This window comes from Desmodus rotundus, chromosome 5, assembly GCF_022682495.2.
Source record: "Desmodus rotundus isolate HL8 chromosome 5, HLdesRot8A.1, whole genome shotgun sequence".
Lineage (NCBI taxonomy): Eukaryota > Metazoa > Chordata > Mammalia > Chiroptera > Phyllostomidae > Desmodus > Desmodus rotundus.
Genome location: NC_071391.1, coordinates 47505020 through 47521624, shown reverse-complemented (window position 1 = coordinate 47521624; position 16605 = coordinate 47505020). Strand labels below are relative to the sequence as shown.

General features: G+C 51.8%; 1 protein-coding gene across 4 annotated transcripts; it reads right to left on the bottom strand.

Moving 5' to 3' along the window:
* Positions 1-2739: 2739 nt before the first annotated feature.
* Positions 2740-14707, bottom strand: DNAJB13 (DnaJ heat shock protein family (Hsp40) member B13). 4 transcript variants are annotated; one of them, XR_008426900.1, is made up of 9 exons: positions 14576-14707; positions 10157-10260; positions 9347-9508; positions 6680-6837; positions 5653-5766; positions 4514-4627; positions 4052-4244; positions 3674-3802; positions 3019-3040 (listed from the first exon to the last, which is right to left on the bottom strand). XR_008426900.1 is itself a non-coding variant. In XM_024572680.3 (8 exons), exons 1-8 carry the CDS (start codon positions 14641-14643, stop codon positions 2887-2889), a joined length of 951 nt encoding a protein of 316 aa, XP_024428448.2. In that variant the 5' UTR covers positions 14644-14707; the 3' UTR covers positions 2740-2886. The 4 variants fall into 4 exon arrangements, 2 of the variants coding, with proteins under 2 accessions (XP_024428448.2, XP_053780717.1); XM_024572680.3 differs by lacking the exon at positions 4052-4244 and having other exon boundaries at positions 2740-3040; positions 3674-3750; XR_006652939.2 differs by lacking the exon at positions 4052-4244.
* Between the last annotated feature and the right edge of the window lie 1898 nt (positions 14708-16605).

Sequence of the window (16605 nt, the reverse complement as noted above, 5' to 3'; positions counted from 1 at the left end):
CCCCAGGCTGAAGTGGCGAGTGAAGGAGCAGCCCAGAGTCACAGCAGTGACTTTGCTCTCGCCAGGCTCCTTGAGCTTTTGCTCCCACAGTGCCTGGTACTCCGGCACTGCCTTTCCAGCCCCTGAGCTGGCCTCTGGCCTGTTTACCTGTCTGTCTGCAAAATGAGAGTGTTCCTATCTGCCTTGCAACTCCACTTCTTGGAAGATTTAGAGGAACTTGGGAATCTTAGATGTTGTGGGCTTATTTTACTCCATTTTACAAATGGGAAACCTACCCCAAAGTCCCAGACCTAGTGAGGGCAAGTCGGGCTGCCTCCCGTCTTCCCGGTCCCATCCATCCTTAGAGACAGTCTTGCACTGGGAGGGCAGGCTGCAGGACATCTGTCCTTGGCCAGAGGGCTCTTTCCACTTGGAGGCTCACCCTGTCCCCAGGCCAGAGATCCCAAGCAGGCAGTGACAAACGAAGGCTTAGGCTGCACAGGGGTTGACACGTTTCTGTCTCCCTACCACCTGTCCTCAGGCAGGAAAGCAGTTGGGCAGGACTATTTTTGTTTCAAGGGGTCAGGGACTCTGATGTCCCAGAGTCCCGAATTGTATCGTGCAGAGCTGGGCCCTTATAGTTAAGCCACCCTGGCCCGCCTTGTGGATGTCTGAAGGGTGTGAGGGCTGAGAGGTTGTGTGGCCAGGGACACAGGATGTCCTCAGCTGATCTGAGACCAGGACTCCTGCCTCCCCTGGGGCCTCTTCCAGGGACCTTTGCTGGGGTCCTGCAGAAATCAGGCAGCTGTGGAGCCAGGCAGAGAAAACTACCTCACAGCTTAATGTAGCTGATGCTACTGCTCCTTCCCCATCAGTCAAAGCTGGAGGCTAGGCCCTTCAGTGCCTGGGCAAGGGGTCCAGGACATTAGGTTACTGGAGAACAGGGGGCCCAGCTTCTAACAAATTAAGCCAAGGTGTCTCAGTCCCCAAAAGGGACAGGATTAGGTACCACGAGTCAATTCAAGGCGAAGGCAGACAACTCATCCAGGCTGTTCTCTGCTGGGCTGCAGGGTGTCAGCATAAATGGAGGCCCCTGGCGATGGGTGCATCTGAAATCCATGAGGCAGGCCATTCACTGTTACATGCTAGAGGAAACAGGCAATCCGTCACACCAGGCAAGTCAGCTGGTCCGTTCAGCAGGCTTATGTCCCAGACACTGGTAGACAAGAGTCCACCAGACTTCCTCATGGTTTGGGGTGTGATCCTGGGTCAATGAGCTGGGAAAGGGGTAGAAACTACATAAAACTGGCTCTTTGTCCTTAATGCCTATAAAATGGGTATATGATGAGCACTGCTTTGCCTGGCTCACAAGGTACCACTGAAGGTCACTAGAGTGGAGCCTGGTATTCGAGCATGAGCTGAACACTGAAATAACAAGTTTCAAAGATCTTCAGAGTCTCACGGTGAGGAGCAGGCTTTCCAGCCACTCTAGGGGAGGCCTGGAGTGCTAGTATTTCCCAGTGCAGGCTCCACGCGCCCTCACCTGGTCCCTGCTCTCAGCAGAGCAGGTACCACCACGCATCACCCAGGTCCTGCCTAGTTTGCACAAGGCCTGCAAAATGGGGGGTTTTATCTGTATGGGTCTGAGGTTCAGAGAAACGAAGGTATTTGCCTAAGGGCACACAGCTGGTAAGTAGCACGCCTGGGGTGTATCTGACTCCAGAGCCCCCTCCTTAACGACTGCAGAGATGCTTCCCCAGACCCCTGGTCCCATCCTACATCTTGGGCTGTTGCCAACACTGCCACTTTCTCCCTGACGGGTTGAAAATGGCTGACGTGCTGCTGAGTACCCGTTGAAGGAAAAGACCTTACGCTAACTAACACAGTGCTTTCAGTGGTGGAATCCAAGCAACATGAGGTGCTTTTCTGGCACCCCTAAAGTCTTCACAGCAGTGACCACTTAGTCTGTCATAAGATTGGGCCCATCCTGTACCAAAACCAGACTCAGGAGAGGCACAGAAGCAGCGTGCACCTCACTTGTTAACTGATAGAAGGCAGACTGTGGAGGCAGGTGTGGTCTGCACAGGCCCCACCGGGCTTGGAGGCTGGGGCTCCCACAGGCCATGTGGGCAGCAATGCTGTGGCCCTGGAACCTAAACAAGTTCACCAAGCACTTTCACACCAGCGGCTGGGTCCTCACAAGTAACCTGAGGGGCCTTATGAGCTCTGCTTTGCTGACAGGCAGTAATATCCAAGGGGTCAGTGGCCAGGCTGGGAGCACAACCCAGGTCTGCCTCCCAGGCCACCCTGCCTGGAGGCAGCCTAGGGCCCACTGCACAGGCAAGGGAGTTGGGGCTGGTGACGTAGAAACCAAAGCCATTTCCCGTGCTTGTGTCCTCTGTGCCGACTAAGCAGGGTGAGTCTGTGGGAGGTGGCCTTCAAGGTTCCGCTGAGTCAGATGTTTTCTTCCCCTTGGACTTCAGTTTTCCTGAGTACAATGTGACCACATCACACTCTAGATACTGTCTGTCCTAAAGATCACGTGTCATGAGAAATGAGTAGAGCCGAGGGCCTTCTGGCTACACAGCCCTGCCCCAGCTCAGAGTACCGAGGCTCTGATCCCTCAGGACCCTCCACGCCCACAAAGCCAGGACAGGGACTCATGTCCTCAATTGTCCTCTGATCCACAGAAAGGCTATATGAAGCTCCTCTCCCCCCGACCCCGCCCCCTAGCACACACACTCCTGAGTATAGCCGGAGGATAAGAAATACATCTTTATTGTGTCAGTTTAAAAGTCCCATGCCATCCCATCCCTGTGCCACATCTGTGCAGTGGGTTGGCTCCCCTGAACACCCAGAGGCTGCGGGAGGTAGGAGTGGGGTAAGGCCCGGCCCCCAGCCCACCAGTTACATCAGCAGTGCCTGGCGCAGCATCTGCTTCTTCTGGGGTGTGAGTCGGGTGGGAAACTGGATGTCGAAGAAGATGAAGAGGTCCCCCTTCTTGGTGGGGTCCTCAGGCAATGGCATCCCCTCACCCGGCACCTTCTTGAAGTACTTAGGACTGAGAGAGGATGAAAGAAGGGAGTTTAGAGGGCACCCAGAGCATCACCTCAACAGCTCCGGTGCCAGCCCTGCTCACGTCCTCTCAGGCACCTGGCTGTCACTGCGGCTTCCACCGTGGGATGGGAGAGAGAAGAGACTGGCTCGTTCCAGATAGTTTGCCCCCTGAAAACCCATTTACACCGAGCCTCTGGTGGAATATTCCAGGAATCTCGTTTTGGAGATGGGAAACGGGACGGGGAAGAAGGAAAGTGAGCAGACCCTGGTTGGTGGGGGGCTGGGCTGCTGAGCAAATCTTCCCAGGCAGAGGGGCCTTCCTTGGAAAGGGCTTAGTGGAATTAACTCAGAACTCTAAGGAGAGCTGTTGGAGGACAGAAGATAAAGGCAACAAGGATCACCTAACACTAGGAGCCTCTAGCCTCTACCGTGGCTCCTTCGTGGAAGTTAGATAAAGGCCCTCCATTTGCCAGGAGAAAGCGGTTCACAGCTCAGGCGGGGCGGAAGCTGGATTTTAGTCCTCTCTCGCCCCCTTGTGGTCGGTGCAACCTGAACAACTAGGCCTACCTGTCTGATACTACCCTCTAAGGCCCAGGCCAGCCTTTCTGCCCATGGGAGCCCAAGCAGATGGACTCACTGGATGATGTCATTGATGGGGATGTTGAGCAGACGGTCATCTAGGGTCTTCACCTCCACGGTGCAGCAGGTCAGAGCCTGGGGGACATTAAGGCCAGAGGTGGGAGTAGAGAAGGTTCCCATGACCATTCTGTTAAGGATTCACAGTGTGGTTGGTAAGACTGATGATGTTGACTCGCGTCATAACAGAGGGAAATAAAGGGTTCGGTGGGAGCCAAGGAGAGGCTCCCAAACCATTCTGGGTGAACAAAAGGGCTACACAGTGCTGGTAGCAGCTGACGAGGGCCTTAAAGAGTGAGGTTAGTTCGACAAGGTGGGGAGACAGCACTCCAGGCAGAGGGGCCAGAATAAACAAGAGAACGAAGGAGTGCAAGCACACCTCATGGGCAGGAGCTCTAAGTGGCATGAGATCAGCAGGGTCCAGATCGTGTAGGGCCTCGAGTCCCACGTGGAGATGTTTAAACAGGAGTGTGGCTCGGTCAGATGAGTGCGTGGCAAGACAACTGTGGGCAAGAGGCTGGGGGAGATGAGCAGGGAGGCAGGAAGGCCGTGGAAGAGACTGCCGCTCGGCCCTGATGGTGGTGATGAACAGAAGTGGACCAAATGGAGAGGGGGTTGCAGGGGGAATTGACAGGACTTAGTGACTGACTGCAGGTGGGGTGGGAGGAGAGGCAAAGTTTGTGCTGGTGCCGTTTATTGCTTGGCTTGTCACCCAGGGCCACTCACACTCAGGAGTGATGATTACCACTCTCTGAAGGCCTGCTTGTCTCGGGGCCTCCCATGGAGGCAGGGGGAGCTCACTCTGATCCTGCCCCCACCGTATTCCACTTTGGCCACTCACCTTGCCCAAGGGGACAGAGTTCACAAAAAAAAGGTGGTCGTTCTCCCTGCGGAAGCGAGGGTGTAGCTTCTCCTTCACGATGAAGATGATGTCAGCTGGGATGATGTTGGGGCCCTGGGAGGCAGAGGCCAAGGCAGAACAGGACTAATTGGTTGTGTGACCTTGGCCAAGTTCCTACCTCTTCTGGTCTCCATGTCTTCCTCTGAACAAAGATCACACCAGGTTTTCTGGGAGGGCCCTTTCCATTTGACCCTCTAGCCTCTCTTCTGAGAAGACTACCCAGATGAATCCTGTGCCCCCAACCCATTCCTTCTCTACTGAGCATGCTCAAATAGATGTGCTCAGCTGGAGGGAGACAGAGGCCTCCTTAGGTGGTGGGTGGAACACTGAGCTGGGTATTCCGTAGTCTCTGTCCTGCCATGCTTCAGTAAGTCACCAAAACCCTGTTGAGTGTCTGTCTTATGGCCCCTGAGGACAGAGGAATCAGACTGGCCCCTACCCGGAAGGAGCTCCCAGTCTAGAGGGATAAAAGCATGCACAGTGAACCCTCAGCAGGCCCAAGACTGAAAAAGGGAACCCCAAGGCCGGAGCTCCGAGAGGTATGGCCCAGGTGTGGAGAGCAGGGGAGGTAGCCCAGAGGGGGAACCTTGCAGCTGGGTCTTGAAGTAAATGTTTTGTAGGTGACAAAGGAGACAAGAAGTGTCAACAGAGAAATTAAACTCTCTTGGCTCTGAAGACACCATCACTGCCTGGGACAGTAATTTTATATTTTTATTTAAATTAGTATTTCAAATCATTAATAAATGGTTTCTGCGTAGTTCGTATAGCTGTACTTTACTCAGAGAAACACTGAAGAAAAACCAAGCACTAGAGTCAGCTCTGGGTTCTCCTTTCCGTTCTTGTGCTCTTGCAAAATGGGAAGAAGCCCTGGGCTGCCCACTCACAGGTAGGTGTGGGGCTCTGTCCCTTGGAAGAGACATTAGCGGTCTTCTCACCCACCCTGCAGACTGGTCTCCATGCCAGACGAGGGCTCACGGGGCCAAGAAAAAGCATTGCCTCCTTCCCCCTCCATCTTCCCACCACGGGAGCCCAGGTAACTAACCCTAGGACAGATCTAAACCAGCTTCCTTCCCTCTCACCTGGTCACCTTCCTTCTCGAAGGTGATTCGTGTGCCCTGCCTCCAACCAGGCTTCACGTCAATTGTGAGGATCTTGTCCTTGATGGTGGAGGAGTACCCATCCTCGTTCAGCACCTGCAGCGGGATGGTCGCGGGAGGGCTGCTCAGGGCTCCCCCACGCGAGGGGAGCGTGGAAGGGTCCGTGCCCGCGCTCAGTCCTGCAGCAATGGGGACGCCCTGCCTGCAGCCGTTTCCACTCCACCCCCATTCCACCAGAACCAGGAGCTTAGAGTTCCAGAACGGCAGGGCACGTCATGGGGCCGGGGCCTGAGACGCCAAGCAGCCACCGTGAGTGACTGAGGCCGCCGCTCCAGCCCTAGAAACCCTGTGGCCCAGGCCACTGACAAGGGCACCTGCACACGGACGCGGTTCTCTGCCCGTCCCGGAGGGTCACACAGAGATCAGCATATCTGAGCCTCACCTGAAGCATTCCCCTATTAGGTCAGCATCCGTTCATTCCCCAGTCACATGCCCACGTGGGTGTCATCCACGGAAAGCATGACCACAGGTGGCATCTCCTCCTCGGGGCAAAGTTTTTTGAGGGAGCATTGTTCAGGGACTAGCACAGGTCTGGGCTGTGGGATTGAGGGCCTTCCTCAACCAGCCCCCTCAATTCCCACAGGCTCCTTCTTACCCACAGGGCACCCTGCCTCCCCCCATGAAATCCTGACTGAGGGCGGGGGCTGGTGACGCACAGAGGGCAGAATTCACGGTTTCTGCTCCTCCTGTGCAGAGCCCTCCTGCTTCCCATAAGGGTGTGGCTGACCCGAGAAGGGAAAGGTCCTGTCCGTTAGAAACACTGCAGAGGGAATTCCTACCCTAGGAAAGCACCAGGCTCATACCCCTGAAGATCCCTCCCAAACTTCAGATTCTGGAATTCTGCAGCGCTAGGCCGCCGAGTCTGAGACTGCCTGTGAGGTCCGTAAGGGAGCCAGGGCGACTGTTAGGGTTGCAGGGGACAGAGTGGGGCTCCCAGCCAAGCACTCACCCTGCGGGAGATCTTGATTTTCTTGGTGCAGCCAAAAAATAAGTCCTCAAGGGATAGGTAGAGGTCTCTTTCGATTGGGGGGTCCTGTTTCTTGACCCCTCGGCCCCGGAGCCCCCCAAAGTTCAAATCCGCCTCATTTCCTTCTTCATCAAAAAACTCTGCAGGAAGTGGGGAGAGGAGTAAGAGCAACTATATAGAGAAACCGGATTAATAGTACTCCCCCCAGCCCACCTCTTCAACCCCCACGGGGAATACCCAGCACCCCATCCCTTCTTGGAGGCTTGGACTTAGGCCAAGAAGCTGAACTCAATTGCAGATCCAATGATTATTATCCCTTGCCACCCCCTTGGCCTCATCCCCCACGTTGGGTAAGCCCCCTGACCTTGCTGCCTTCCTTCCCCCACAACCTGGGGAAGTACCCCTCAACCCTGGCTGGAGAGGAGAGTTGTGCCCTGGTGGCAGCACCTGGCAGTGCCAGAAATGACTCCAGTTGTTTTCACTCTTGGGAGGGGAGTGTCCCAGCATGCCAGTCCTCCCTACCCTTCCCCAGGCTACACTCCCCCTCACTGTCCCTCTCAGCCCAAGGCCACTGGAGACCCCCAGACATAAGCTTTTATAAAGTCAGGAAGGGCAGGGCTGGTCCCTAACAAATCTGAGAGGGCACCAGCATATCTGACATCCCCAACTCCTATTTCCTCAACTCTCCTTGCCCCTGCCCAGCTCTGTACTCATAACCCCTCCCAATGCCCCACCCTTCCATCCTGGTGCAGACACGGCCTCTGTCCCCTGATGCGCTGTGAGATCACTGGGGCATCAGTTTCTCTGTCTGTGAGATGGAGAGGTAAAGCCCTATGGCCTCCACCATTAGGATTAGGTAATGAGATGATGACGAAGAGCTTAAACTTGCTGAGAGCTTACTACGCATCAGGTGCTGTTTTCAGCTTTTTATGTTATTATTGCATTAGCTCAGAGGCCAAACAAAAGGCTTAAAGTCCCACAGGTAGTGAGTAGTAGAGTTGGGATCCGTCCACGATTTACCTACAGAACCTGCGCCCTTAACCACTACACTGCTTGCTAGCAGTGCAGCGCTTTGTAAGCTGTATGTAGGACTGACTATCATGATCGGATTTTCTGCCTCTGCCTCTCATGGCTAGTGCCATGGGATGAACTTCACACTAGAATGACACAATGACCTTAGGCTGGGGAGGGCAAGGCAGCATCACACTATGTCCCCCCTAAGATGTGATGGGCTGGTAACCAAGAGGTCTGTGAACTACTTGGCCCCCTTTTGCATTGCTGAATTCATTTGTCCACACAGTACCTATGGTGTGCCCGGTCTCAGACACCCCGATAGCCAGGTCACAGCAAGCCTGGCCCCTTGGCTCTGCAGGGAGATGGGACACAAAACCCCCCAGCTGGAAGCACTGTAGCAGTATAGCCCCTGGGCACTGCCCGAGGGACCCCCAAGCCCTGAGATTGACTTTCCCTAATGAGCAATGCCCCCATACACTGTGGTTTGGCTCCTCTGAACTGCCTCTTGTCCGGGCACCCTGACTGGGAGAGACAAGTCCACCGCAGGCATTTTTCTGATCACAAAGCCCATCTTCATAAACAGTATCTCCTTTGGTAATGGCCTGTGAGCAACGGACTGTTACAGCCGCTGAATGGCGAGGAAGCTGAGGTTTCAGAGAGGTGAGATCTGCCCGGGACCCACACAGCTCCCCAGCGGCAGCACACGGATTGAAGCAGGCCCTCCGAATCCAAGTCTCTTGTTTCCCCGGTCTCACAGAGAGTTTATAAACCCAGGTTCCTCTGGCAGACAGGGGAGGTGCAGCGGGCTGCAGCCCACTCATCACAGTAACATGGAAAAGAGGGAGAGAGAACCTCTGGAATGCACAAAGGCTGGAAGAGAGCCAGGAAGAAGGGGCTGGGGGAGCCAGGCAGTGAAAACCTAGACTCTCTTGAGTTGCATAACTGGAGCCAGGAAGACAGGTCTGAAGGTCAACTGTTCTTGCAAGATGATCTGAGCCTCAGAAATCAACTCTTTGTCTGTCTGGGACCTGGGATCGCCCTCCCATCCATCCATGGACTCACCTACCACACATCTGTACAATGAAACCTTACGCAGCCATAAAAAATAGTAAAGTAAGTCTGTATATAATGTATAATAAGATAAATGGGAAAAAAATTGTGTACAGTGTGGTCCCATTTCCTTAGTGAAATAAAAGTCTATGTAAAAATAAGAATATGCTGCCCCGTGGCTCAGTTGGTTGGAGTGTTGTCCCGCACACCAAAAAGGTTGTGGGTTCAATGCCCAGTCAGGGCACACGCCTGGGTTGCAGGTTTGATTCCCCAGTTGAGGTCTGTATGGGAGGCAACCGATGTATGTTTATTTCTCACATTAGTGTTTCTCTCTCTCTTTCCCTTTCACTCTCTCTACTGTCCTTGGGTGGGGATTAAAAACACTAAAATAAGTAAAATAAAAATATGCTCATAAATGCACAGAAAATTTCTGGAATAATACATAAATTGTTAACAGTGAGTGGCTGCTTCAGGGAAAGGAATGGAGGCCTGTAAAAGTTTAAAAAAAAAAAAACAGTCAAAGAAAAGCACCTTTACAGGTACGTCGTTTCTCAGTAAGGCAAGGGGGTAGGTAGAACCTCTTACCACCAAAGGGGTTGTTTCCTCCGAAGAACTCATGGAAAACCTTTTCAGGGTTGCCGTGGAAGACGTAACCAGTGGTCCATGGGGTCTGCGACCCAAACTCCAGAGGAATCCCGCCCTTCAGACCCTCTTCTCCAAACTTGTCATAGATGGCTCTCTTCACAGCTGTGGATGTACACCACCTTGAGGAGGGGTCCAGCCTTGGGGGCTAAGACGGCCGGAAGGCTGGGAAGAAGGGGGGATGTGGGAAAGAGCATGGGGCAAAACAGCCTTATTTCTGAATTATGTGTTGTCTGGCAGTCATTGGAAGGACACTGTAGAAGTTAGGGGTTTGATTTCCTTGCGGGTGGACCAGGTATGGCCTCCCGAGGAGACATGGGAAAGACTGAGACTTGCTGGGGACGGGTGGGGACTGGAGTGGGAACAGAGAGACCGAGGGTCAGGCTTACCCCCTCATAGCTGCTGTCTTATCTTGGGTAAATAGAATCCTAGAACCTTGCTATTTTAGAATCTAATAATTCTAGCTTACAAATTCTAAAGCTTTGAAACGTTAGAGCCTGCCCCGATGAGACCGGATGAACACGTCAGCTTGATCTGGGGGCTCTCCACACCGTGGTCCCTACCTTAGCTCATGTTTACTGAGAAAGGCAATTCTTCATTTTCTTCTTTCTCAGTTTATTTTGACCTTGCTTACCCTGTGTTGGGGCCCCTCAGCAAGCCCAACACTCAGAGACTTAAGGAACAATCTTAATGGAAAGGTGGGACAGAGGAGGTGGCGTGGAATCACTTCTCCAGGGTCAGCCCGTCACTCACGGTCGCTCAGCACATCGTAGGCCTCTGCTATTTGCCGGAATATCTCTGCTGAGGACGGCTCAACGGACTTCAGCGGGTGGTGCCGCAGGGCAAGTTTCCGGTACCTAGAGTGGGGAGCGTTAGTAGAAGTCAGAGCCGCTGCCGTGTTCCTGACGCAGACCGTGGGTCAGAGGTGGCCCTGCTATCTGTTGCCTGGTGGTCTCTCAGAGCTTTGAGGTTCCCAGCTATAAATCAGGGCTGTGCTGGCCAGGGAGGCACATTGCTCAGACTCCCTTGAGGAGAACCCAGTGTAGGAAGCATATTGATGGACAGCCCCTGCCTGACCCCCTGGGCATTTGTGCTGAGGCTACACCTGCCCACCCCCTACCCCCGCCCCTTCCAGCTGCTCCCAGCCAATGCCTAAGCGTGCGGGGGGGGGGGGGGGGGGGGAGATTAGTACTGGCCCGTCGCTGAAGGACACGAGACTCCCCCAACGCTCAGCCTCTGCTTGAGAACTCCCACCGGCCTGGCAGGGATTGCCTCCAGACCACACTGCAGCCTTCCACCCCCAAACCTTCTTCCCTCTCTCTTTCACAGGGGTCAGCCCTGCGCCGTGGTCTGAAGGCTCTCCCTGCACACCCCTGCTCGCCCTTCACCCCAGGGGTTTCCCCCAGTACATCTTTTTGCACAGCTAATCCCATCTGGGTGTCTGAACTGACACACAGGCTTCTTGGGAAGATTAGATCCAATAAGGCATCGGAGGGGCTGATCTGGAGAGACGCTCAGCGCAGTCAGCATCCTTCATCATCTCCTACCTCTGTGCTCAGTCTTCTCCCCACTGCTGTGCCTGCCCAAGCCTTCCACTCGGTGACGTGCTGCCCACAGCACCTGAGAATCTATCATCAGCATCCCAGGAGGAAAGAGTGGCACAAACTGGCTGATTTGTAAAGGGTTTAATAAAGAACCACTCATCAAGGTGCTGGAAGTGGGTGGGAAACCACAGGGATGGTGCAGTAGCAGAAGCCAGGAGCCCTGGGGCACCCTGACCACTCCTGAGTCTCTAGGGGTGAGGGAGGGAGAGGTTACCTGGAGCCCCCAGGAGAGAGGGTAGAGGCAGGGCCCTTGGCAGGAGCTGTGATCTTCAGTTAAGGGTCATAGCCAACCTGAAGAGACCCCACAGAAAGGGAACTGGGAGTGAATACCCAGCGCCACTCTCCTCCCACCCAGTCTCCTGCCTTGCGTCCCCTTTAGCAGGATGAGTTAGGACGCCTGAGGGCCAGGAAGCCTATGGGTGCAGTTCAGAGCAGAGAGCAAGGTGCGGAAAGGCAGGAAGAGGGTCTGAAGGAGTAAAGCGGGACATCAGCACAGCCTGAGTCGCTCAGTACAAATCTGAACCCACGTGCCCTCTGCTGGGTCACAGCACAGAGCCTCTGCCTTGCTCACACTTCCACACTGGTGTCCCCAGAGCTCTGCCGCCTCTCTTCTCCATATGCTGGCCTGGACAAGCTCACCTGCCCTACACTTTGAGCCCCACCTACTGGCAGATGACTCCTAAGGTTTTACTGCAAAGCAGGTCCCTTTGAACGCCAGCCTCTGCCCAGCTTCCCACCTGGTATCTCCTCTCCGATGTCCCACAGACCCCACTGACTCCATGAGCCCAATCTCGACAACATTTTCATTCCTTAAGTCCCCTCCCCCATTTTCCAGGCACCGAAGCCAGAATTCTAGGTGAGCATTATGTTTGGCTCCAAGTTCTCCTTTGTCCACTCCACCCCCTACCGCCATCACTAAGGCACATTGGCTTTCCCTTCTAGCTCATATTCCATTCCCGCCTGTTTATCCCCACTACCATCACAGAACCGCACCTGCCTCTTTCTGGTCCCCTCTCCAGTCTGTTCTGTGTGCTGCCACCGGTCTGATCCCTCTCCCTTGTTAATCTGCTGTTGCTAAAACGCTCCCTGACCAAGTCGCTCTCCTTCCTAAATCCTCCCTTGGTTTCCCTTTGTCTTTAGCATAAAATCCAAATGCCTCTCAGATTCAGGCTCCTGCTTTTCTCTCTGGCCTCCTCATCAGATCTCTCCTGCTCTGCTCCTATGCCCTCTCCTGCCTAGACTCCCCACACTGCATTGCTCATGCCTTCAACATTCTACTCCCTTACCTGTAACACTCACCGCTCTGCGGTCCCTCCCATTGCCTCCTGGCAAATTTTTATCCATCCTTCAACATTCAGCACAGGGGGCAATTTCTCCAGGATGCCTTCCTTGATTGCAGCTTCCATTCTAAATAACCCTTCCTATGTCTCCAGTGCCTTTGGTCCCAGTAACTTTTCATGCAGTGCTCCCGTTGTTTGTTGACTGGTCTGTCTCCCCCACTAGCTTGTGAATTCCTTGAATTACTGTGTCCAGTTCTCTGTGTCCCCAGTACCTAGCATTGAGTAGCAGAGAGTAAATGAACAACATGAGCTAACTGTCCCACGAGGCAGCCCATCTCACTGTGGGACCGCTCCAAATTTTGGCAACGGTCACTCTTACTGAGCAGGGTCTGCTGTCCTGTGACTCTACCTCTCCACCACGAGGGGCCTGGCTCAGCCCCTGGAGGCCTTGCAAAGAGAATCTCCTGTGCCTCCCTGAGACTTCGACACCAGCCCTTCTTAACTATGGAGGTCACGGTCTCTATGGGAGGAGAATTACAAATACATTCTATCAATGAGCAAAAGTAAAAAGATTTGAGAATAGTTCAGTTTTTCATACACACTTGAGTTTTAAAACGATCCCTGCAGTAATATCACTCGGGCTCCCCTGCCTTGCTGAGTGGGGCAGAGGGTGGAGTCACGGCGCCAGTGCCGCAGCCTGCAGTGAGGGAGTGGTACCGATGAGGTTCATTGCTGAGTGACTGTGAATCGTTGTTATACAAGTTTCGTTTTGGGGGGACAAAATCTAGGCACTCGTAGGGGGGAGTGGGTTATGCATGTGACTCATACCTCAGGGCTGCTGCAGGGAGAAGGCTTCAGCACTTTTGTTTGAAACATATGCCGATCTTTTAATCACTATATGACATGGTTTCAGATGCAAATGTTTGCTGGGCATCTTCATGTTCGTTATCTCATATAATCCCATTTCAATACCACCACAACCCACCCCCATTGCTTAGAGAGAGGTGGGAAAACAGAGGCTCAGAGAGGTTAGGTAATTTGCCCATGGCACACAGCTAGCAAGTAGAACCTGGATTCAGACCTAGGACTTCCCAGTGCTTAAGGTGAGTTACTTTTCTGGATTTCAACTGCCCTCCCTCCTCATGACATTTCTTTAGATGGGTCCCAATGCCAGTGAGATGCTCTGAACAGTGGGCAACGTGGCACATTGCCCTGAATTGTTCTTTGCTTCATGAGTTTGTGTCTTGTTTCTCCAACCACGCTGGAGACTCCCCACTTACACCACTTAGATGCCCACACGCACAGGACCTGGCCCTCAGCAGGCAGCTAGAGCAGGCCGGTTTCTGATGCTGGCTCTGCTGCTTACTAGGCCTGCGGCCTTGGGATAATGATGGCACCTCCTTCTCAGAGTTGTGAGGACTGAGTGAAGTAATGATGGAAGGTTCTCAGAATAGCATCTGTACAATTCAATCAATGCTGATATTATCACTACCCAACCTTGATTGAAATTATCCTAGGTTCCTCCTTTTTTTTTTTTTTTTTACCCTTTAATTATCCAATTACTTGTCAAGCGCTTTCTCTCCCCTCTCGGTAGCCCACTGCCCTACTTCAGGCTTCTTTTGTTGCCTTGGTCATCATCACAGACGCAACGAGGTCCTCTCTCCTCCCAAAATAGGCTTCCCCAGCGCCCTGTGCTTCCCCTTTTGTACCACCCATCACACTTGTCACTTAGTCAACATCTGTATTCACCAACAAAATTAAACTGTCTCTGAGTCATGTTTATCTCTCCTAACCCATTAGGTTGTCGATCAATACATATTTGTCTAAAATTGGGTTCCCCCCCCAGGAAATGTGCTGATTCCTGTCCTAGGCTTTCTTAGAGATAGACCATAAAGTCCCCAAGACTTGGTGCAGTTTATTCGACACCAAAATCTCACGTGACGGCCAAAATAAAATTTGTACCATGTACTTCTGGACAGGCCACTCTTCTGTTCACAATCCATTGGTTCTCCATAATACTCAGATCAAAGTTCAAATGTCTCCTTTGTTTTCATTTCATTGCTGGAAAAACCAGGGCACCCAAGAGAGGAGACAGGGTGTGGAGGGGAAAGGATGATGCCTGGGGAGCCCTGACCCATCCCGAAGCCAGGATGAAAGTGTGCAAGAAGAAAGAGAAGAAACAAGGTTTACATTACTTGCCCTAAACTGCAGGAAAGCTCAATCCGAAACAGACAAAGGTGGGGCCTGCCCCAGCACATGCCTAAAGCCCCACTCCTGTCCCAACTTACGCCTGCTTGATCTGGGCATCCTCTGCATTGTGAGTGACATGGAGTATAGCGTAATAATCCTGGCCCATGGCTGGCCGGCTTGCTGTCAGTCCTGTGGATAGTCTGGACTCCAGCAGGGCTGTTAGTCTGCATTCCTTCGTTGCTCCTGACAACTGCACAGGGGCACTCTGGGAGTTGTAGTCCTTCCTGCCTAAGCAAACCACCTTCTCAGCTAGCTCTGCCTTAGAGGAGAGTGAATGAAAGGATTGAGAGAACTAGGGCTGATTCTGTGACCCTGATAATGATCACTCAACTCAAAACCAGAGGGTTAAGCAGGGTAGCAATTAGTTTTAATTAAAAGTTTTCAGTACAAAAGCATTTAGCTGTTTTTGTTTTTGTTTTTGAGAGAGAAAGAGGGGAAAATAGGAAGAGAGGGAGAGAAACTTTGATCGTTGCCCCTCATATGCACCCTGACCAGGGACTGAATCCGCAACCCAGGCATGTGCCCTGACCTGGAATCAAGCTGGCAACCTTCTGCTTCGCAGTGGAAACCAACTGAGTTATACCAATCAGGGCTAGCTGTTTTTTGTACATAATTTTTTATTTTAGAAAAGTTTTGGATTTTCAGACAAGTTGTGAAGATAGTAGAGTTCTCAAACACCCCACACTCAGTTTGCCCCATTAACATTTCACATGAGTGTGGTGCATACGTCACAAGTGACAACCAATATCAATACATCACTTAGAACAGAAGTCCATTCTTCATTCAGGTTTCCCAGTTCTTTGAATATATTTTATTGATTATGCTATTACAGTTGTCCCATTCCCCCCTGCTTATTACCCTCTACCCTGCACCCCCTCCCACTTGCATTCCTCTCCCCTCCCCCAGCTTTACTTCATGTCTATGGGTCGTGTACTAAGTTCTTTGGCTTCTCCATTTCCTATACTATTCTTAACCTTCCCCTGTCTATTTTCTACCTACCATTTATGCTACTTATTCTCTGTACCATTTCCCCCTCTCTCCCCCTCCCACTCCCCTGCTGATAACCCTCCATGTGATCTCCATTTCTGTGATTCTGTTCCTGTGCTACCTGTTTGCTTAGTTTGTTTTTGTTTTTGTTTTTAGGCGTGGCTGTTAATAGCTGTGAGTTTGTTGTCATTTTTACTGTTCATATTTTTTATCTTCTTTTTCTTAGATAAATACCTTTAACATTTCATATAATAAGTGTTGAATGATGATGAACTCTTTTAACTAGCCCTTATCTGGGAAGCACTTAATCTGCCCTTCCATTCTAAATGATAGCTTTGCTGGATAGAGCAATCTTGGATGTAGGTCCTTGCCTTTCATGACTTGGAATACTTCTTTCCAGCCCCTTCTAGCCTGCAAGGTTTCTTTTGAGAAATCAGCTACTTATGGAAATCAGCTGACAGTCTTATGGGAACTCCTTTGTAGGTAATTGTCTCCTTTTCTCTTGCTGCTTCTAAGATTCCCTCCTTATCTTTCATCTTGGGTAATGCAATTATGATGTGCCTTGGTGTGTTCCTCCTTGGGTCCAACTTCTTTGGGACTCTGAGCTTCCTGGACTTTCTGGAAGTCTATTTCCTTTGCCAGATTGGGGAAGTTCTCCTTCATTATTTGTTCAAATAAGTTTTCAATTTGTTGCTCTTCCTCTTCTCCTTCTGGCACCCCTATGATTTGGATGTTGGAACGTTTAAAGATGTCCTGGAGGTTCCTAAGCCTCTCCTCATTTTTTTGAATTCTTGTTTCTTCATTCTTTTCTGGTTGAATGTTTCTTTCTTCATTCTGCTCCAAACCATTCATTTGAGTCCCGGTTTCATTCCCCATCACTGTTGGTTCCTTGTACATTTTTCCTTTATTTCACTTAGCATAGCCTTCATTTTTTCCTCTAATTTGCAACCATATTCAACCAATTCTGTGAGCTTCCTGATTACCAGTGTTTTGAACTGTGCATCTAATAAGTTGGCTACCTCTTTGTCACTTAGTTGTATTTTTTCTAGAGTTTTGATCTGTTCTTTCATGTGGGGCTTTT